Raw genomic sequence first — 20,169 nt, forward strand, 5'->3', positions numbered from 1 at the left:
CCTCGCCGCCACACGCTGGCTTCATCTAAACGATGCTGAACGCGCGACGGGCGCATTGTGACGGGCGCATCGTGACGGGCGCATCGTGACGGGCGCCCTGAAACACGTGGGCGCATTTATATCAATGTGCATTAATGCTACATGACTCGTGTCTTTAAATGAACTAAATCAAGTTACACCTCTGAGTAAAAAACGAGGGATTCAGCTGCTAGAAAATAATTTAGAAATGTCGTCCAATCAGAATCAGTCAACCACCTGAAGACGTTTCTCAGGAATCTAAGGATATGAATTGGAGCTTATATAATTGATTCATGTTAGATTTCTGTAAGCCGGTTTAATTACAGGTCTAATAAAACCCTTTTCTCAAATAGGAGGAATTGAATTAATGTGAATATGTGTTTTGTGACCATGTGATGAGGTTTAAATAAATCAAGCTGGATTTGGGCTTCTTGTCTTGTGTCATCCTGCTGAACGAGGGTTGAAATTAAAACCTAATAAACTCCACAACTGGACATGACGAAAATGACCCCACGTGACGGCCTGTGGATGCTGCCGTGTTAGTTTTTATTTTCACGTCGAAGCTGCAAACTAACAATGGGTATAATGGGTGGGTTTAGGATGAGGAGGAATTGCCACAGCTGCAGGCGGCAGTTTGCAACCGTTAAACACAGGAAATGGAGCCCGAGTGTCCGGTTTGCAGACTCTAAACAAAGCGTCTCTCTGAAACTCGTCCTGCTTGTTGAGGCCGCTGCGTTTTCCTCACTTTTAATCGGCGCACGTGTTTACGGCCTCAAGCCGCCGGCCCAAGGTCCCGTTGCAGTGACGCGAGCCCGGTTTCCTCCGGATGGTCTGCAGCAAACAGAGGGACACAGGACCGACAAAAACATCCTCTGCCCCCCCTCAAGTACCTGCCCCCCCTCCCCCCAAAGCCCGGTCCCTTTCCACGCTGCAACGCTTGTTTTCAGGAAAACCAGGCTTCCTGTGTGATGGAGCGTCGGATGAGAGGAGGAAGAGGGGGGGACGGGGGGTCCACAGAGGAAAGGACACACAGAGGGAGAGGGACGGGGGACGGGGGGGGACGTGTGAGGACCACAAACAGGGAAGACGACCGTTAAAAGTTGATAGAAACTCGAGCGACCTAAAGGAAGGTGAATCCGCTTGATGAACACGGAACTCACGCAGGACCTGGACGTTTTTATCTGGACGAGTTGGGGAAGAGTGAGCGACGGGACAAACGCACATGAAAGCCGCCAGAGGTGAGTACGAGAGGTCAGATGGTCGGTCGCATTTTACACAAAAAAGGTAAAAGCTGCATAGAAACAAAGCGTATCTCGACCCTGTGACAGGGTGCATCATGGGGGGTCGAGGGGATCTACTGTGTGGCTGTTTCTCCCCCTGTAACATCCGTCCACACGTTAAATCAAGAAGTCATCGTCCTTCAAGAGATCAACCACAGAGTTGTTGACTCTATAAAACATTTATTTCTTGCGTTCACGTCTCCACTCTTCTCGTATTCGTAGTCCGATTATCCGGCATGCTAAAATAAATGGAACATGAGGATGGGAAATGTTTAATGGCTTCACTAGAAACAATTCACCCTGTAAACCACCTTAATTCGGATGGATGATGATGTCATCGGGATAGAAACGAAATCCTCCTGCATGCTAAACTAAACCCTCGCGTCCCTTCTGAGGAGTTTGACTCCTCAGACAGATGAAGCCGTCCCTGAGGAAGGCGGTGCCGGGGGCCCAGTTGCTGCCTCGTCTATTTCTATCCACAGTTGTTGGCAGCGACGCTCCTAAACCCCGACTCCGCCTCCAGCCCTTTGGGCTCCGCCCTCGCCAACGGCTCCACCTCCCCGTCCACGGCGATGGCCTCGAGCTCTCAGTCCCTGTCCAAGCGTCTCTTCCCACCGCTCTGTTTTGACGTGGATCAAACAAGGCGGGACGTGTGGGACTTTTGTGTGTGCATTATTTTATGCACATTTATGTGACGACAGTGTGTTAAAAAATGTAAATGTAGAAAATGAATGTAGTGTTTAATCTCTATTCATCTAATACGTAGAAATGAGTAGCGTGCAACATTCTGTGCTGAACTTTGTTGCTTAACCAGCCAGCAGCTTCACGTTGTGAAACCTCCACATACGTCTCTCAGCGCCCAGCGCTTCCTAATCTAACGCTGCCTGGACGGCAAACAAGAGCGGCCATTTCTCACTTCTGCGTCCCGGCTGCGTCTGTTTCTTCACTGTTTGAGCTGTAACTGAGGAACCGCCCTGACTCGCTCCATTTCTGGCACCAACGTGGTCGTTGCAACTGGATCAGGGCCCCGGGCGAGTGCTTGGGATGCAAGCGATAGGGTGGGTGTGCTGGGGGTGTGTAGGAGGGTCGAAGGCTTCAGTGGGGGGGGGGGGTGTCAGGGACTCCCTCGGGCGTCTCTAGGGAGGAGGGGAGGTGGTGGAGGTCTCAGCAGACAGAGGGGTGCTAGTCTTGATTTATGGGTGTCCTGCACAGATGAATATACACAGCAGAGAAGCATCAACGGACCCAAACGAGTTCTCAGTGGAAGCCCGGTGACCCGTCATTACCAAAGACAGAGATGAGACATTAGCCGCTGAAACGGGTCCACTCTGCTGGGGGTTCTGTGTGTGTGTGTGTGTGTGTGTGTGTGTGTGTGAGGTCAGAGGCATTTCAGGCCGATTCCTCGTCACTTGTGTGCGTTGCGTCTACTTTGCGTTATTACTGAAGTATTCAGTAGGTTCCACTACGGGCCGAGATGAGGTGGGTGTTTGCAGGCCGACACCGTTGCTCAACCCTCTGAAAGTGCAGAAGCAGCAATGGGCCCCCACGAAGTGACAGACAGGCACAGACCCCCCCCCCCCCCCCCCACGCTGATGCAATGGCTTAGTGGTGCAAGCTGCCCTCTTTCGATAGCAGCAGCAGTGTGACGGGAGGCAAACGATTGAAAGTCTGATCATACTTGTTTCTAACGTTGATATAAACCGTGTTTTTATTCACCTCCACCACAACACATGAGCCCACCCCCCCTCTAGCGCCCCCCTCGACATACAGTGTAGAACAATAACTCAAAGGCCACATTCCTGCTCTTATGTCACATAGCGGATGATAATAATAATGAACTAATACATGAAAGATTTGGATTCAGCACTTTCCAGCAAATGTAGTGGTTTAATTTTATTTTGCATGTTTTCTGACGTCCGACACACACACATTCACTGGGAATGGACTCCGCGTGGTGAAGGACGGCTTAATGAAGGAGTCTCAGTGAGTGTCCCTTACAGCACCATGAAACAAATAACAACAGACCCCCTGTCCCACAACCACACCCCCCCCCCCCCCCCCCGTCTCTGCAGTCACACACGCACGCACACTTCTCCCGATATGGCGGTGCCCTTGGCAGCAGCAGCGGCGCTGGTGGAGGCCGAGCCCCCCCGGTCCGGGCCGAGGTGGTGGTGGTGGTGGTGGGGGGGGGGGAGCAGGTGTACTGCTGTCAACAGAGGCTCACACATTCGCCCCCCCCCCCCCCCCCGAGCGATGCCCGATGGATCGCACGCTCATGTCATCGTGTTAAGGAGTTAAACGCCGCACAATCCCCGTTCCCCGGAGACGAGACGCCGGCGAGAAGTGTTTTCCAAACGTGGTCCGGGGCTCCGCTCAGCGCTCGACCCCGAGCTTCTGTCCTTGAAGACGTGAAGGCTGCAAAAGAAAAAAGCGCCGCGCGGCGAGATTGTTACGCTTTCATTACCTTGAACAAACATGTACACAACAGTGACACGTTTACCGCTCTGTGTGCCGATGCTTCCGTGTCGCATTTCAGCCGCTCGTCTCCCGCCGTGTCCAAATAAAGGCCCCCAAACCGCACCGCCGGCGCTCTGAGTGGACGCTCCGCTTCCCCCCTGTTTTACCCACAGTGCTTTGCGCCGCGGCTCCATGTGTGTTCCTCCTCGGGCCCGGTGTAACCCGCGCGCTCAGAATAAGCCCGGAGGGCTCCAATTACCCCCCTCTCACGGATTGCTGGGTGTCACTGGCCGGCTGGATGTGATGATTGTGCGTCCGCGGCGTAAAAGGATCGTCCCACAGCTCGCCGCGTTCACGCTGCACGTTGCGACTCCATCGTAGCAGCAACCAAAACCAATTGAGTACAAATTCCAGCCAAACAGACCCCTTCTTTACCTGTCGTCGCCCCCCCCGGGTCGGGTCGGGTCGGGGGATTGAGATGCAACAGTGGCTGAAAGATCACATACTTCATACATTGGTATTTACGGCCCACAGCGGATAATAACGTTCGACTTCCACCGAGGCCCGAAACCAAAGAGGTGCCACTCATTCATCGGACATGTGGGCGCTTGAGTTGACAGGATATCGTGTTATGAGCGACTCAGATGGCCCGCATCAATCACCCGTCCCATGTGAAAATAGAATGTGCCGGAACGAGCTCACATTTTCTTTTTGCCGGCGAGAAGCTTTCAGCCCCTCGCACGTTCTGCAAAGTCCAGCGAAAAAAGAGTCGACTCCACCGGAACACTGAGCGCCGGCCGCCCCGAGGGCCTCGCAGGGCGGCAGGTTGCCTGGTGAGCCGATGCCTCGGGGGGGACGGGAAGGGGGAGGGTGGCCCGGAGGCGAAAAGAGACGAGAAGACACTCCGTCTCTGTGTCTCTTCTTCTCTTCTTCTCTTCTTCTCTGGTTCACTTGCCCTCGCTCTCTGTTGCCTCCTGGAAACAACATCCTGATGCTGTCTGGGTGTAAAAAGCAGAACTCCAGCATCAGTGATTTTGTTGCCAAGGGGACGACTTTACCAGCGGGAGGCTGCCATTAAATGTGGGAGCACTGAGGTCAGAGTCGTGTGTTTCTATCTGTGTGTTGTAGCTGCATCATAACAATAGTTACACGTGTCCACAGGCCGCCTGCGGTTCTGCTTTGCACCTCCAGAGGGAGCTGATGCTCCCTGATCTGATGAGGCCAACATGAATAATGTGAAATAAGCCCCACAAAAGCCTATTTGAAGCTTTTGGTTTCAGGCTAAAGAATACAATGTGTAACCTTATTTTGACTTGTAGCAGAAATGCAACATGATCATTTTTAATATTTATCACAATGTATTAAAATCCTCAGATTGTGACTGAGAGCAAAACACTCGAGCAGATCTCTGTCCTGCTTGTAATTTATTTTATCTATAGCAAGTTGTAAATCGGCTTATTTTATGAAATTACACTTTCTTGCTTCTTGTTCTTTTGAGTTTGCATCCTCATGGTTGAAATGCACTTATTGTAAGTCGCTTTGATAAAAGCTAAAAGCTCAATGACATGTGATGTAATAGTGAGGAATCACACATTGTTTATGAATGTATAGAGAGCTCCATACAAACAGGAATCCTTCAATAGTTCATTAATATAAAAGTTGCTTAATGCATGCGTGTTGATATCATTAAGGTTGTGTGTCTGCGGCTGGTGTCACCGTGACCTCCGTTCTGCTGCTGCTCTCACCCGGCCAACTTATTGATCCCATCATGCACTCTGCAGCCTCCAGGGAGGGTCCCGTGCATGTGAGCGCTCCGTCCTTCCACTGTCCTCACATCCGTCCTCTTCATCGCCTCCCTTCGGTCTTCCCTCACCCCTCCTCCCTCTCTCAGCCCATACGTTTAGCTCGGCCGGTGTCGTGCTCGCTTGGACGCAGAGAGATCGAACGTGTTGCAACACGTTTTGTAACGTCCCGATGCAGCGAGACATCAGCCGAAAGACGTGTTTTTTTTTTACAGAGGTGACGGAGCTCCGTGGGTGATTTCATGTGACGGTTTGAAGTGGATTTCTGAAAGGAGGTGCAGGTACAGAGGAATGAGGAGAAGGTATCGTTTGGATGTGTCAGTCAGCGGAAGCTTTCAGTGTTTTGTGTTGATTTCAGTGTGTGTTTGTGTGTTTGGATTTGATTGTAATCTGTCGACCCCCCTTGACCCGCCTCCACCCGTTAAACGGCGAGACGTCACTCAAAGAGGGGCGGTTAGCAGGCTTCACGGCCTCCTGCATACGTGCCTCTGTGTGTGTGTGTGTGTGTGTATCCTTTTACATCCTTTACGTCACAGCTGCAGTGAGTCAGCTCCTCTCTTCCCCTCCTGAGTCACTCATCCAGCGGTTGCTTGGTTACCGCAGAGCAGCGAAAGTTTCCTATTGCCTTTGTCTCCGCGGATGGATGGGCTCCCGATATTTATTCAGGCTGAGGAGCGAGGGGGCCGAACGACGCGTGTGTGTGTGTGTGTGTGTGTGTGTGTGTGTGTGTCGGCGGGGCCCCTGTGGCCCCTGATGGCTGATAATAAACAGTCGACAGAAAGGAAAAAGGGGAGTAAAATGAGACACACAATGATGAGTAAAAAGTGTTTTTAAACACAAGGAATAAATAAAATCCAGACTCAACGAGAAGGAAAAAGGGCCTCAAACCAGTGGGATTAATGGCCGACATCACAGAAACCAGTATGGGGGCTTGTGCCAGTAGATACAGCCCTTAACACAAGTTGTGCGTCCCACAGGGATGAACAGCGCCGGCGGTGGAGATCCTCAGGGGAGTCGATCCGGGCCGACGCCGTCGGTGCAGCGCCTCGGTTAACGGGACCTCCACCTTTCCTCCACCCACCCTCACCGAGAAGACCCTCGTCATCCTCTGCCGCCTCCTTCCGCCCTCTTCTGTCCCCGTGGACACGGCTCGTTTTTGAACATGCGAGACATTTTCAGCTTGCCGAAGAATAATTCCGACCCGGCGACCCGGCAGGACGGCAGTGACGAGGACACACCGCTGCAGCGTCTGCGTGATGTTTACTGCCCGGAGGACCGCGGGACGTCTTTAGGGGACACCAACGACGCCAACGGGAATCAACGTGTTGTCAGAGACAATCTGAACGTCCTCAGAGGTCCCGTATGCGCTGCAGGAGGGACGCCGGAGAGGGACGCGAATGCAAAGAAGAGGAAGAGCGTGTCCTTCGAGGATGACGTCATCGTCTACCTGTTCGATCAGGTACTGTGTCCCTGTCGGTCTGTTACGCTGGAGCCTGAAGGCTGTTTCACGTCCTCTGTCCCCCCCCCCAGGAGAGTCCCACCTCGGAGCTGCACTGTGAGGCCCGCACGGCTCCGCCGGACGGAGCATTTGGAGACACCGGTACTAATTTAACGGGCGATGCCCGTGATTTCTGCATGTTTATCTCATGTTTAACATCAACACGGGCATTTTGCAAGAAACTTTTCTTCCCAAGTAATGTAAGAAAATATTCAACTCTCCACTGGACTGTACTTATCACGGTCACTGGTTGTCTTAGAACTCTTAGAGCTGAATTCATTAATAAACGTGTTGTTCATTGATGAATAAGTTAATATGTGGACCCTTGTAGGTATTTCACTAACTACTTAAGCTGAAGAGGCCTCTGCGATGCTGCAGGATCCGGGCGGGACACTGGGAGGGTTAACAAACTTTAGTGTGTGAAAATCCTTCTAATCCCAAAAGCCGCGGGCTCCTGCCGCTCGCTCGCCACTAATGGTGTGTGTTTTGCCGCAGGCTTGGAGTGGGAAGACGACTTTTCAGCTCTGGAGAAGCGGCAGGCCTCGACCCCGCCGACCCCCAGCGGCGCTGCTCTGCCCCGACGCTTCGCGCTGTCCCAAACCTGCCTGTTCCTCACACATGTCAGCGAGTCAGACCTTGAGCTGTGAGATAAAGACTTGTTTACACACACACACACACACACACACACACACGCACACAGGGCTTATTTTTATGACACGCCGGTGGTCAAGCGCTGCCTCCCCGCCACGTTGAGTGCTGTCAGCCAAAGGCCAGCTCGGCCTAACGTGACATCCACACTTCCCTTCAGACGTGCAGCCTCGGCTTCATGGAAAAACTGACTAATCGACCAGATCTCCCCCCTCTAACCAGTCACCCCCCCCCTCGTCCCCCCCCCCCTCCCTCCTCTTTCCTGGTGAGTCACAGATTTTAATGGGGCTTTTTTTTTTTTTTTTCTCCTTCTCTCGCTGCTCCAAATGGGTTGAATGCGCCCGGCGCTCATGACATCGCCGCCACGCAGGGCCGTGCGGTCGGAGGTTTGGACGTCGCTTCCACAGTCCCACTGTTCCCACCGAGCTGCTGTTTTCGGTTTGTTTTGCCTGAAGGGAGCGTGCTTGTGGAGGCCCTGTTTGCTCGCCTCATTACTGAAGTGCGTTGGGCTCAGAATTTATCAGCAGCTGCGACTGAATAAACAGAGCGAGCCGCCGGAGGCAGAAACACAGATAGTGTTTCCACCGAGGCAGCATCAGCGGGGCTCGGTTGATTAGATACAGTGTACCTGAGGAGGAAGTGCTGAACCTGGACCACACACACACACACACACACACACACACACACACACACACGGCGTTCAAGGACACCAAAAGCTAAAGCCGGTGTACTCTGGGAGCGTCACATCTGTAAATTATTGTTGTTGGAAGGTGTTTGTTATAAGCTTATAACCCGCCTCAGTGTCAGGTTAATATTGACAGAGGCTGAATAAAACTGCTGCTCTTTGACATTATTTTCTGATGTTCCGTCTGTTTTTCCTCACATGCCACATTTAGTGTTTAACGTCATGTTGAAGTTGCTCCTTTAGCGTTAAAGCCTTTGTTTAAATGCAACAGGGAGCTCCGTGAAGCAGATGGATGACTCCTCGCCGCTCTCCGTCACAGCAGCAAAGGGGCAAATAACCCAAACTGCCACCAGTGGCGTTTGGGTCCCCGGGGTCAAAGAGACACGGCGCTCCCTCGGATCACAAATGCAAATGCGTAAACTGGGTTTGTCCTGGCGAACCACAGGGCGCCGCTGGCCGTCTAAAGCTGCTTGTGTGCTAAACGATTGTGGCGGTTGTAATGAGACCTGGACCTTCTGTGCGTGAAGGTGTAGCCTGGAGGACTGTATTCAAATGAAGGCGATAAGCCACGATGGAAATTATGTTAACTGCTTCGAGTGGCAGAGGAAACAAAACGTTTCTGACTCTATCAAGTATCTCACAATGTGTGCAGGTCGACGAATAATGTGCATTATTGTGTCTTTTGTGGTAACAGACGGGTGCTAACGGGACTGAAGACACTGAATCATGTTTTATATCAGTCTATGCTGATATTCACACAAAAGTATGTCAACTACAAGGTTTTATCATTTTGAGGCACTTTGCATTTTATGCTACACTTCAGTTAAACGTTGTACTTTTTACCCTCTTATTTATTAACTGTTACTATGAGTTTTACATAAAAACATTTGATCATAAAACATGATGCATTGATTGAGCTTCATAATTGTAAAATAAGGTATATGTGGCATTAATTATAACCACCTGTCATGTATAATATATTGTTATATTCTCTTTATTTGTCACTTAGTAAATCATTCGCACGAGTCTTTCTCTGCAGCGGGGCCGTGACGTCACGCAGAGGTAGCCTCGGACGCGCGCGGCGGGGGAGGCGGCTCGCTCACTGATTGGCCGAGCAGCGCGACGTGGCCATTAGTCCGTTACAGGTAGCTCGCGTGTGACAGTTATCTGCGCGCGCGCTCGCGTGTGTGTGTGTGTGTGTGTGCGCGCGTGCGCGCGTCGCTGCGTGCGGCTCCGCGCTTCTACTCGCGCTGATGTTGCGCTGGATGATCGGCTGCTCCGGGATGTTTCAGTCCGCACGTTGAGGAGGAAAGTTGGATCACTGAGGTAAGACTTTAATGTCTCTCTTTAAATGCTGCTACGATTTACTACAGTGAATTAAAGGGACTTTAGTTACACGAACGCTTCATGGAACAAAGCGAGGGATGTATTTTTATTGTGTTCAGTAAAACAGTTTTATCGGAGACGTTTTTTGATAATTTGCTTTAGAAATTAATCCAGCTTGTGGACCTACAGTGAATTTGACTGACTTCCAGAGGTTCCCCCTGCATCCTCTCTGAAGCTGTACATCTCCTGGGTGTAGACATGGCCTCCGTGTTCTTGTGATGGTAACCTTGAGAGGGGCTTTATCGCAGGCCGTGAGGATAAGCGCGGCGTAGATTAACAGCCTGACATCATGGAGGTTTCCCACTGCAGGAGGCCGGTTAGGTGAATCCATGTAAAAAGGCCTTTTTCTTTCCGTCTTTTGGTCCAGGCGCGTTGAAGCTGAGAGGAATCGTCACAGAGAGGAACGTCAGGGGGGCCGCAGGATGAAGTCCAAAGGAAAGGCTGGCAAACCATCCAGGAGGACCTGGTCTGACGCCGAGCCGGAGCCAGAACAAGACACGGAACCAGAACCGGCTTCCAGCGAGCAGGAGGGCTCGGAGGCCTCGGTGCGGATCGGCGGCTCCTGGAGGGGGTCCCTGAGGGGCGGGGACGGCAAGCGGAAGAGGGGGGGGTCCCGGCGGCGCCGGCAGCACGGCTCCGGCGCCAAGGAACGCAGCGTCCGGCGACTGGAGAGCAACGAGAGGGAACGCCAGCGCATGCACAAGCTGAACAACGCCTTCCAGGCGCTGCGCGAGGCCATCCCCCACGTCAACACCGACAAGAAGCTGTCCAAGATCGAGACTCTCACCCTGGCCAAGAACTACATCAAGGCCCTGACCACCATCGTCGTGGACATGTCGGGGGGCTGCCTGCCCGCCGGCGGCGGCGGCGGCGGCGGAGGCGGGGTCCCGTCGGAGGCCAGCACCGCCAAGCTGCTCCAGTGCTACCAGAAGCACCTGGAGGAGGAGGGGGAGGATGATCTCACCCAGTACCTCACCCATGCACGCAGCTTCAGCCAGCGCAGCTAACAGCGGCTGCAAGGCGGGAAGGAGCCCCCCCCCGCCCCCCTGCAGAGAACGGGCGGATCAGGCCGCTGCCGTCGACGCTTGAAGGGGTCCGTCTAGACTGGAGCTTCATGGACAGAGCGACTTTATTCCAGCACCGTTCAGCCCGCAGACCAGACGGCGAGGAGCGGGCGGATTGTGCCGGTGAACTTACTCGCTGTTCTCACGGGGCCTCATTTGACATAATTTCTCTGTAATTCTCATCTTCTTGAGCCAGAGAAGGAACTTGTTCTCTTTGTTGTCTCGTCATCGTGTGTTTTCTTGGTTGAGAAGCCTGCTGAGCGTTGCCTCCGGTCATAACCGTCGAGTGGAGGAGGAGGAGAAGGAAGGCAAGCTGCTTGAATACCGAAATGTTGAAGGTAGAAAAACGTGTTTGCTCATTTTCAGAACACGTGTCTTCTGACAGTTTGTGCGTCCGTGACTGGAGGCCAAGGGCGATCGGTAAAAGTGTGCGTGTGTGTCATTCCATTTGTTTGTATCTCCACGTGGGGAAAAAGATCAGGAGAAACCAATTCGGGAGTTATTATCAATAAACAACTTTATTTATTGGCGAGGACTGTTGCTTTCACCATGCGTGTTGCACATCAGTGTTTGAGACTTTCAACATTCCCACAGCCGGACCACAAACATCAATGATGCCTGAAAGGCTGCATTTTATCATTATAGCTACTAATATACAGATTGTATAATATTATATTATTATAATATCTAATTGCTCAGTCATTCTAGTACGGTCAGAAAGTACGCATGCACATGTTCTCCTGAGAAAGAGGAAGATTCAACCACAACACTTACTTAAGTACATCTACATGACTCCCTTATTTACATAGTTAACCATTGCACGTACTCCGAGAGAACCTAAAAACAACAACAACATATTTTAAAAAATAACATTAAACTCCTTGCAAAACATGGGTGACTGTTTGTACAAGGCAAGCAGCAACCGCCACAGGCAAATAAAGCCGCTGCAGAAACACTGCTAACGGCGCTAAAGGAAGAACTTTAAAACAAAAGAAATAAGAGATCAGGTGCACAAGAAAGACAGAAAGTGTTTGTTTACAGCCTTTCACACTCGGCCAGTCACGCTTTCACATTCCGACTCAAACAACCGCCTGGATCGTTGCACGCAAACTTAAGAATAAACAATTCTGTTCAGAAAGCTGCAACATTGGAAATATGCAGCAGCTGCAGTTTGTGGTATAAAAATCACACACGCGCGTCAGATCAGCAGCCTGTGGCGATACTACATGGTAGTAGCTGCTCTGTCCTCCTATCAATGGTTACCTGGTGGGCTAATGTCGCTAATTAGCTTTTGTTTTGCACACTACCACATCTGGAGCTGAGACTCAGCACGCGTTAAATCTGACCGTACACGAGGTACTTTTTCACAGAAACATCACAGCCTGATAAATAAATAAGGAAATATATTAAGACCATCGAGTTCAATGTTCGTGGCCAAAGGTCAACAAGACAGAAATGTTTTGTTCAAGTAAAGTTTAGGTCGACCGAATAACATACGTCGCGTCCGCATTTGGGATTGTTCTAAAAGTGACAACGTCCTCCCACACTGGTTGCAGTGATGAAGGTTGAAGAAATAAAAACGGCATATGACTACAAAGGTCATGCGTGTGTGTGTGTGCGCCTAGCATTCCCCGGCGCTGCCGTTGACTTCCGCGCTCCTGGCGGCGAGGGGGGCGGGAGGAGCGGGCGCCGTCAGAGAGGGAAGGCGCGCACGGGGCGGCTCCGTGGAGTTCCCTCTCACTGTGATGTGGTCCCATCCGCCCTAAAGGACACAAAGACAGAGAGATTGAATGTCCACCTGCGGCCAAACCAGCAACCTGTTGGATTCAAGCCAATGCTGCTTTGGCGTCTCACCCCGATGCCGTAGTCCCACGACTGTCCCTTGGGCTCCACGGGCTGGACCCCGAGTCGATGGCACACGGTTCCACAGCTCAGGCTCAGGCTGCCCTGCACCTTGTCGGCTATGATCCACACCTGCGGGACGTGAAATAACGGATGTAATGACGTATATACGTTTTGAAATATAGAAATCTTCTGAATCATTCAATCGAAGCCGCAGACTTTTGTTTCAAATAATAAAAACAACTCAAATTAAAGTAGTCTGAACTTAAAAAAAAAGATAAACTAAAACGTATAAACGGATCGACAGATGTGCCGTCAGAAAAAGAGGCTCTCGACTGCTGATGTGACAAATGACCATCACATCCGTCGATGACAACCGGAGATCCACAGCGTCCGGGTACTGACCTGGTCCAGAGGCCCCGCAGACACCTTGCGTACGTTATTGGAGATGTGTTCCCAGCTGGAGCCCTGAGGGTAGCTCGGGGTCACGCCCTGGCGGTACCACAGGTTACCTGGACAGGAAGTCAGGACACACGAACATCAGCGGTCTGCTTGTTGTAATCGACCTCCAAACACAAGCGCGTCACAAGTCTTTACCATTTTCATCGACAGCGAAGACGGACGTCCTCCCGACAGACACCTGCTTCAACTTCTGTCTGGCTGGGGAGGGGATGTGGTACCAGCAGTCTCCTGCAGGGGGGGACACAACACTTGATAAGTGAAAGTCGCCTCTGTCTTTAACTTTGAGAGAAGGTTTGTCCTGCTGACCCGCGGGGCTCTGTGGCGAGACGGATCCTCGGTAAAAGGCAGAGCCGTCCTTAGCGATGGCCCACACCTGGCTGGCCCCCCCCACGGAGACAGACTTGAAAGGCTGGTCGGTTCCCACGTGGAGCCACGAGGATCCCTGAGGGAGCAACGGGTGGATGTCAGCACAGTTACATGGGTGGATGGGGATGGATGGGGGGGGGGGTCGTATCGTGCAGCAGACGTGACTCACAGCCGGAGTCAGAGCGGTGACCCCCAGCCTGCAGAGCACGTCGCCCTTGTTGCTGATCGCCCACAGAGGGACAACGTCCACACCGCTCGGGGCCGAGCAGGGCAGGAGGCTCACGTCAATCAGCGATATAGGCGGGATCTCCTGCCAGGGTCCTGTTGTGGTCAGTTTACTCTTCCTGTGCAGGAGGGAAACACACAAATGCTCACAGGGGCCCCCAATCTGTGACCCCTTAACAAGCAGATTTGAGTAGACAGACATGCATGTATGTATGTACATGTATATTTCCCCTGTGCAAACACATGTGTGACGGAGCAGCGTCTCATAGTACCTGGACCATCGCCGGCGACGCACAAAGTCCTTCAGCGTTTTATAGCCATGATACGACCTGCGTGGAGACACGAGGAAGAGGAAGGAAGGAGGAACAGATTCATTACAAATCAAAACTATGAGGGCTGCGTTGGGTTTTTTTATTTCTAAAAAGAGGAATAGTAAATGAAACCTACGCTGGAAAGTCAGCTGCATATTGCCAGCCGTCTCTGTCCGTCCCCCCGGAGACGCCGTAGTCAATGGCCCAGTCGGACACCTGGAAGCAGCAAATATGGGTATAAGTGGAAAACCGAGAAGGTTTCAGTATTTAGCGTTTCCGGCTACACACCTCGTCCGGGATCATTTAACAGCAAACGTGTATATTTTGTTCAGAATAGAACCACGGGGCGAGTTTCACGTTCATCTACGGCAGCAAAGAGTCTCGCTCAACAATCTACCAGGCCGTTATGTCGCCGTACTTACCCACGTCCACTGAGCGGAGGGGGGCTTCATGTTGGTCTTTGTGCACTCGTGTAGTCCCGACGCGTCGCTCCACATGTAGCGGTCTGTAGGGAGCCCTCTGGAACAAACAGGGGTCACGTGACTTCCAGGCCAAACGTTACAAAAACAACACACCCTTTAGCTGTTGTGGTAATTAGCGTCTGCCTTTGTTTGTTAAAGTTTGTCCTCATTAGAGGAAAAAACTGTTAAAAGATGAAACAAACAACAGGGACATCGCTGCACTTTTGTGCCTTGTGAGTGTAAAGTGAAAAAAGAAAGTGACGCGAGGTTCCAGATGTTTCCGCTGACAAAAACAGTTTGCACATTTCCTGAAAGCCAGACGTTGGACCTCCACCTGTTGGTGTAGCCGGTGACGGGGTTCCACCGCTGGTTCTCGTAGATGCAGACACTCTTCACATCCACCTGTGTGTAGATGTTATCCGTGCTGCTGGCCAGACCCTGCGAGAAGCCTCCCCCGTCGCCCCCCGTGTGCACCCAGGCGGTGTGGTCGTAGCCGATCCCCCACACGACGCCCACGCTGTTGCTCTCCACCAGGCGAAGGTGACCTCCGACCTGCCGCCAGAACCTGCACAAATCAACCAATCGACGCTTCATAAGAGGCTCGATTGTTACGGGTTTTTTTTTACGTGCGTGACTTGTTCGTATTCTTACATCTGGTCGCAGGGGGTCGGGTAAGGCACGGCCTCCAGACCAGGAGAGGGCTCACTGACAAAGATGTCTCCCTTGCATGTTACGGACCACACGGCCTGTTTGGAGGGAGGACCCTGGATCCCCCGGGAGCTGCAGCATGCGTCACTCAGCAACGCCAGCTTGATTAGCAGAAGGAGGTAAACGGCCGACCCGTCGGGTTGGAAAAGCACAGAAAGGAAGGGATTAGAGCCAGAAAGGAGCCATTAGTGGGGGCAACCGTGTGCATGGAGGTCACCTCCAAGAAGTGGTTTTCTGGCACCAGAAACACTGAGCAGCGTTCGTTCATACCCAATCATGCATCTCCTGCTCTGTAGGCGCCGCCAACCTGATGGGCCACCTCTGCTTGGTCCGCTCAGGAGAGTAGATGGCGAACGAGTGTTTGGCGTCATTGAGCACAGGAACCAGGATGGTGACCTCGTTGATGAAGGCATGCAGGTACTGGAGCGAGTGACGGCAGAGCGAAGAAGAAGAGACGGAACAAGGAGGCGGAAAGTAAACAGAAGCAGCGGAGATTCATTGAAAAGTCTTGCTTCCATCGTGCGATACAAGCAACGGGCCAATCTGACAGGGACATCAGAAGAACCCTGCAGAGCATGGTTGCATGTGCATGAAACCCACCTTCTTCTCCTCGTTAAAGTTGTAGTAGATGAAGAGGATGCCGTCCTTGTCGCCCTCCGGTCCGGAGAACTGCTCCAGGGCAAAGTGCACATCCGTCCACTTGTGTGGCCTCCAGTCTCTCCACCACTGCATGGTTCCCTTCTTCACCCACACAGACTGCGTCCACAAAACAGGAATACACGTCAGCGAGGCCCCGCTGTGGGGCAGGCCGCGTCTCCTTGATACATGGCAGGTACCTGTTCTACGGCTTGCTCATAATGTCTGAAATTGTCCATCTCTCTTTTGGTCCGCTCACTCAGCTGCTCAAAGATTTGTCTCCGCCAGGCGGCCGTCTGTGCCGGAGTGACAGAGAGACTCATGGACTGGACTGACTGGACCAAGGCTGGGAAGGACAAAGGAAACGGTTGTGGAATAAACCTCGGTGGTACTCTTTGTGTCATTGCATAATCATGTCACACGACTTCACCACAGTACACAAGCTGTACTTTATGTCTAATCACATCGCTTTTTCATTCATCATTCAGTCCAGCAGCTTAATGGTTTACTAGGAAACGATGCAACTCACGCGAGGCGTTCGTGGTCGAGCAGTTAAACCAGCCGAGTTGCGAGTGGCTGTCCACGGAGCAGCCGCCCCCACTGACCCAGGCCCACAGAGGGTGCTGGTCCGCCCCGTACTGGTCCTCCGCGGCCAGAGCGTACGCGGCCAAAGATGACAAGCTGCACGTGTCAGCCGAGTCCGCCGGCGCCCCGGCCTGGTCCCGCTGGCCCTGCGCCTCCTCCAGATCCACGTTGCTCCACTGGCCGAGGCCTCCGGACTGGCTGGAGGAGATCGCCGCGCCGGCGCAGGGGGCTCGGACCTCCTCTTCTCCGAGGACGAGGTCCTCCTCCGGGACAGCTGCGGCCCAGGGGGCCGTTGCTGGTTCTCGGTCAGAGACGAGGTCAGAGATGAAGCTGTCGCTGGTGACTTTGGGGACGCGGGCTTCGGGGGGGTCCGTAGGCGCGGCATCAGCTGAGGGCTCTGTGGAGACGGCGGCGGCGGCGAGGAGGAGGCCGGAGCCATCTGTGGATCCTTTCTCTGTGTCGGATTCCACGTCACTCACTGCTGATGGAGCACGCTCCTCGCCGCAGAAGTAACACCCAGCGCTGGGACACGGAGCGGGTTTTATATTACATACATGATGACACGATGACCCTGAATGAACCCTGCTCTCTGAACGCGATCGTGCTCTGTAGAAGAAGACTTAAATCTTATATCCAGTGTGTGTGTGTGTGCGTGTGTCCTCTGCACCTCTGCACGCTGCTGGCGCTGGAGTGCGATCGGTCTCCGTCTCGGGGGACCGTGACGGCCCTCCAGGTTTTCCCGCTCAGCTCACTGGAGGTGACGCCTTGCCGGAAGTACACCGCCCGATCCTCGCGGCCGACAGCGAACACCTACGGACGACAGGTCGACTAAAGACGGTGCACATCCCAGAACCTCACACTGAACGCCGCCGGCAGGAAGGCGTGAGGCCACGCGGCTTCAAGTCACCTGATCGTTGAGTCCTACGTTGATCATGAGCATTTCTCCGACCATTCCGATCCAGCCGGAGCCACAAGGGTTGTGGGAGTTCACGCCGCGTCTGAACCACACCTGGCAAAGCAGGTGAGGGGGGAGAAAGGGCTCTTCAGCAACTAACTGGTAACTAAAAGTCAGTCCTTCTGGTCATCTAGTGCGATGGTCAGGGTTCCCTTACTTTGTTGTCCTTGGTCAGAGCCCAGACCACGTTGATTCCCACGGCGACGTGCGTGGCCCCCACCTCAGGACTGGGGGAGTCCACCACCGCCCAGGAGGTACCTGACACGGGGAGACACAATGTGCTCAATACACACCACAAGAACCAACTCGCACTCAAAAAGGAGTGGGGCCGTACCTTTGGGGCAGTCTCTGCTGACGCCCTCCCGGACAATGAGCTGCCCCTCCCACAGCACCGCCCAGACCAGGTCCCCCGGGCCGCAGCTGATCTGGACCACCTCCCCGGGGAGGGTCATCTCCTCCCACGAGGAGCCCTCCGGGTTGTGGTGGTCGATTCCCTCTCTGAACCACACCTGTGGGGGAAAAGGAGGGTCGGCGAGGATGGGTGGCAGGACAGTAAGCGAGTTGCAGGTGTGTGTGTGTGTGTGTGTACCTTCCCCTGCAGAGACACAGCCCACAGGGACATCCGGCCCCGGGGCTCGTCACTGATTTCCCAGCCTCCACAGCTGATGTCGCTGAAGGGATCTGGAAGCGCTGCCTGCTGTGAGGGGATCTGTGAGGCCACGCACGGGAAGAGAGACACGCAGGTGAACAAACGCAAGGCGTTACACACACACATAAAGACACAACACGCACGCACCTTCGCCCAGCTGTCCATGACTTTGTATCTCCGGTAGCGGAGCCACCGCTTGCGTCGGACGCAAGAGTTCCACTTCTTGTCTTTGGTGTAAGTGGCGGGAAAGTCGATGGCGTAGGTCCATCCCTGCAGACGCAAGCGCCCCAATCGTCAGAGCGAAGGAGAAGAATTAAGAAGCCAAAAAAGGTGGAGACTTTGGCGGCGACACGACCTGCACGCTCACCCCTTTCTCCGTGGGCTCTCCGTCGAGGTTTTCGTCGGCGTGCCAGTCGCCCTCCCACTCCCAGCTGACGGAGGGAAGCCGGAAGCCGTCCAGAGGTTGGTGCTGCAGACCCGTGACGTCGCTCCACTGCCAGCGATCGCTCGGCAGCAACCGATCCGAGAAACCGTCCACGGGATTCCACCGCTGACGACAGAAAGAGGGACACTGACGTTCGGCAGGTGGATCCGGCGACCGGGGGGAAGCGCCAATCGCACACAGCACACGCGGCCCGAGGCGGGAACCCACCTGGTTCTCGTAGGCCTCCTCCTGGCAGCGGACCGGCAGGTCGGAGGCGTGGACGTTCAGGTAGACGCCGTTGTCGCAGGCGATGCCCCAGCAGCACCGCTGAGCCGCCGTCACCCGCTTGAACTCCATCTGGGCGTCGCGGCACTGCTCCCACACCTGCCCCGCCGTGGACAGGCTGTAGACCCGCCCGTAGACGTCCACCGCCCACAGCAGAGAGACGGGCATGGCGGGGACCTGGAGGCGGGAGGAGGGGGTGCAGATGACGTGCAGCGAAAGGGACTAAATGTCCTATGTCCTCCGGAATGAAGGACGACAGGCACGACGTGTGTTGAAATCATATTCATTCCGAATAGGGAGGGTTGTTTTTTTTTAACTCAATCCTTAAAGATAATCAAATACAACTCTGGATGTTATTACATTATTACATACATATCATAATATTTTATATTCAAGGTTGCTTGAAGCTTGTCATAATGGACCCACTCTGTATAATAATAATATTATTATAGTGACAATCAAATGGCTGATATGACGCCACAGCAATAAAGCCATAAGCATCCATATGCTGTGTTAGCACAGTGCGTGCTACACGTTAGCCGCCCCTCACCCGTTGTGTGTGTGTGCACGTGTGTGTGTGTGTGTGCGTGTGATACCTGACGTGGAACGTGTTAAGCCGTGGAGGCAACAAACAAACAAACAAACAAACACACACGCGCTCTCTGTTGAGGAGAACCGGCCGTAAACTTTGACGCCTGCTCCTCGGTTCGCACTTCCGGTCTCCTCGCGCCGAAAGCAGCCGGTGAACGAGAGTTGAAACGCAGCGAACTCACCTGTCGCTTCCTCTCATCAACCGTCAACCGGCGCGAGCGGCCCCGCTGCTCCGTCAGCAGGTGACAGTCGCTGAAAAGCGGCCGGAATCGCAATTGCGTCCCTCCGATATTGACGTCATAGTTTATCTCTCCTACGTGACACCGGAAGTGTCGCTGTTCCGTCGATTCCCATTGGTTCCCTGCGGCGCGTGTGCGTCGCGTCGGCATCCAGCAGAGGGCGCTGCCGGCCTCATAACCTAAAAATGCCCACGACGGCGGTGAAAAGTAGGAGTACTGCACCGAAGTACAATTTCTGGGTACTTGTACTTTGAGTATGGTCCTGTTTCCAGTACTTGATGCTAAAATACATTTGTCTGGTAACGAGTTGATATTACGTATGATCAGCTTTTAAAATACGATTCATTGATCTGAAACCCTGCCGTCCCACACAGGTGTGTGCAGACTGGCCTTGAGATGAGGTGGGGAGACTATGATGATTAAATTAATGAAGATTAGAACTCACTTTTATAAATAGCAGGGGTGACCCAATGTTCAAGATCAATTAATTCATTTTCAGTTAGTCATTTTCCTTAGTTTCTCTGCTTCTCTAATAGTCAATATACTGTTTATTAAATGTTTGTGAGGCTCTATTCTTCCACAAGATAAACCT

The 20,169-nt window shown here is 53.1% G+C and overlaps 3 protein-coding genes and 1 long non-coding RNA gene across 18 annotated transcripts; 2 read left to right on the forward strand and 2 right to left on the reverse strand.

Moving 5' to 3' along the window:
- Nucleotides 1-1,023: 1,023 nt before the first annotated feature.
- Nucleotides 1,024-9,566, forward strand: LOC120819322 (serine/threonine-protein kinase LMTK2). 9 transcript variants are annotated; one of them, XM_078102576.1, is made up of 6 exons: nt 1,122-1,256; nt 5,773-5,859; nt 6,535-7,016; nt 7,088-7,157; nt 7,551-7,698; nt 8,074-8,556. In XM_078102576.1, the coding sequence occupies exons 3-6, from the start codon at nt 6,720-6,722 to the stop codon at nt 8,318-8,320; spliced, it is 762 nt and encodes a 253-aa protein (XP_077958702.1). In that variant the 5' UTR covers nt 1,122-1,256; nt 5,773-5,859; nt 6,535-6,719; the 3' UTR covers nt 8,321-8,556. The 9 variants fall into 9 exon arrangements, 8 of the variants coding, with proteins under 8 accessions (XP_077958703.1, XP_077958700.1, XP_077958704.1 ...); XM_078102577.1 differs by lacking the exons at nt 5,773-5,859; nt 8,074-8,556 and adding an exon at nt 9,428-9,530 and having other exon boundaries at nt 1,032-1,256; XM_078102574.1 differs by lacking the exon at nt 5,773-5,859 and having other exon boundaries at nt 1,032-1,256.
- On the reverse strand, nt 3,177-3,926 carry LOC144407942 (uncharacterized). The gene is made up of 2 exons (XR_013467655.1): nt 3,799-3,926; nt 3,177-3,713 (listed from the first exon to the last, which is right to left on the reverse strand). It is a non-coding gene; the product is annotated as an uncharacterized LOC144407942 (long non-coding RNA).
- On the forward strand, nt 9,481-11,366 carry bhlha15 (basic helix-loop-helix family, member a15). Of its 3 annotated transcripts, none has more exons than XM_078102584.1 (3): nt 9,584-9,714; nt 9,904-10,025; nt 10,142-11,366. In XM_078102584.1, exon 3 carries the CDS (start codon nt 10,197-10,199, stop codon nt 10,779-10,781), a length of 585 nt encoding a protein of 194 aa, XP_077958710.1. In that variant the 5' UTR covers nt 9,584-9,714; nt 9,904-10,025; nt 10,142-10,196; the 3' UTR covers nt 10,782-11,366. The 3 variants fall into 3 exon arrangements, with proteins under 3 accessions (XP_040032526.2, XP_077958710.1, XP_077958711.1); XM_078102585.1 differs by having other exon boundaries at nt 9,904-9,995; XM_040176592.2 differs by lacking the exon at nt 9,904-10,025 and having other exon boundaries at nt 9,481-9,714.
- tecpr1a (tectonin beta-propeller repeat containing 1a) lies at nt 11,338-19,666 on the reverse strand. Of its 5 annotated transcripts, none has more exons than XM_040176590.2 (24): nt 19,521-19,666; nt 18,691-18,924; nt 18,406-18,588; nt 18,186-18,308; nt 17,979-18,098; nt 17,724-17,898; nt 17,547-17,647; nt 17,342-17,443; nt 17,102-17,244; nt 16,379-16,956; nt 16,050-16,195; nt 15,814-15,969; nt 15,484-15,633; nt 15,157-15,314; nt 14,840-15,070; nt 14,467-14,563; nt 14,181-14,260; nt 14,006-14,062; nt 13,678-13,852; nt 13,449-13,584; nt 13,278-13,370; nt 13,086-13,192; nt 12,693-12,812; nt 11,338-12,600 (listed from the first exon to the last, which is right to left on the reverse strand). In XM_040176590.2, the coding sequence occupies exons 2-24, from the start codon at nt 18,913-18,915 to the stop codon at nt 12,460-12,462; spliced, it is 3,597 nt and encodes a 1,198-aa protein (XP_040032524.2). In that variant the 5' UTR covers nt 18,916-18,924; nt 19,521-19,666; the 3' UTR covers nt 11,338-12,459. The 5 variants fall into 5 exon arrangements, with proteins under 5 accessions (XP_040032524.2, XP_077958699.1, XP_077958697.1 ...); XM_078102573.1 differs by having other exon boundaries at nt 19,344-19,631; XM_078102571.1 differs by having other exon boundaries at nt 13,278-13,584.
- Nucleotides 19,667-20,169: the final 503 nt, after the last annotated feature.

This window comes from Gasterosteus aculeatus, chromosome 5, assembly GCF_964276395.1.
Source record: "Gasterosteus aculeatus chromosome 5, fGasAcu3.hap1.1, whole genome shotgun sequence".
In the NCBI taxonomy this organism is placed as follows: Eukaryota; Metazoa; Chordata; class Actinopteri; order Perciformes; family Gasterosteidae; genus Gasterosteus; species Gasterosteus aculeatus.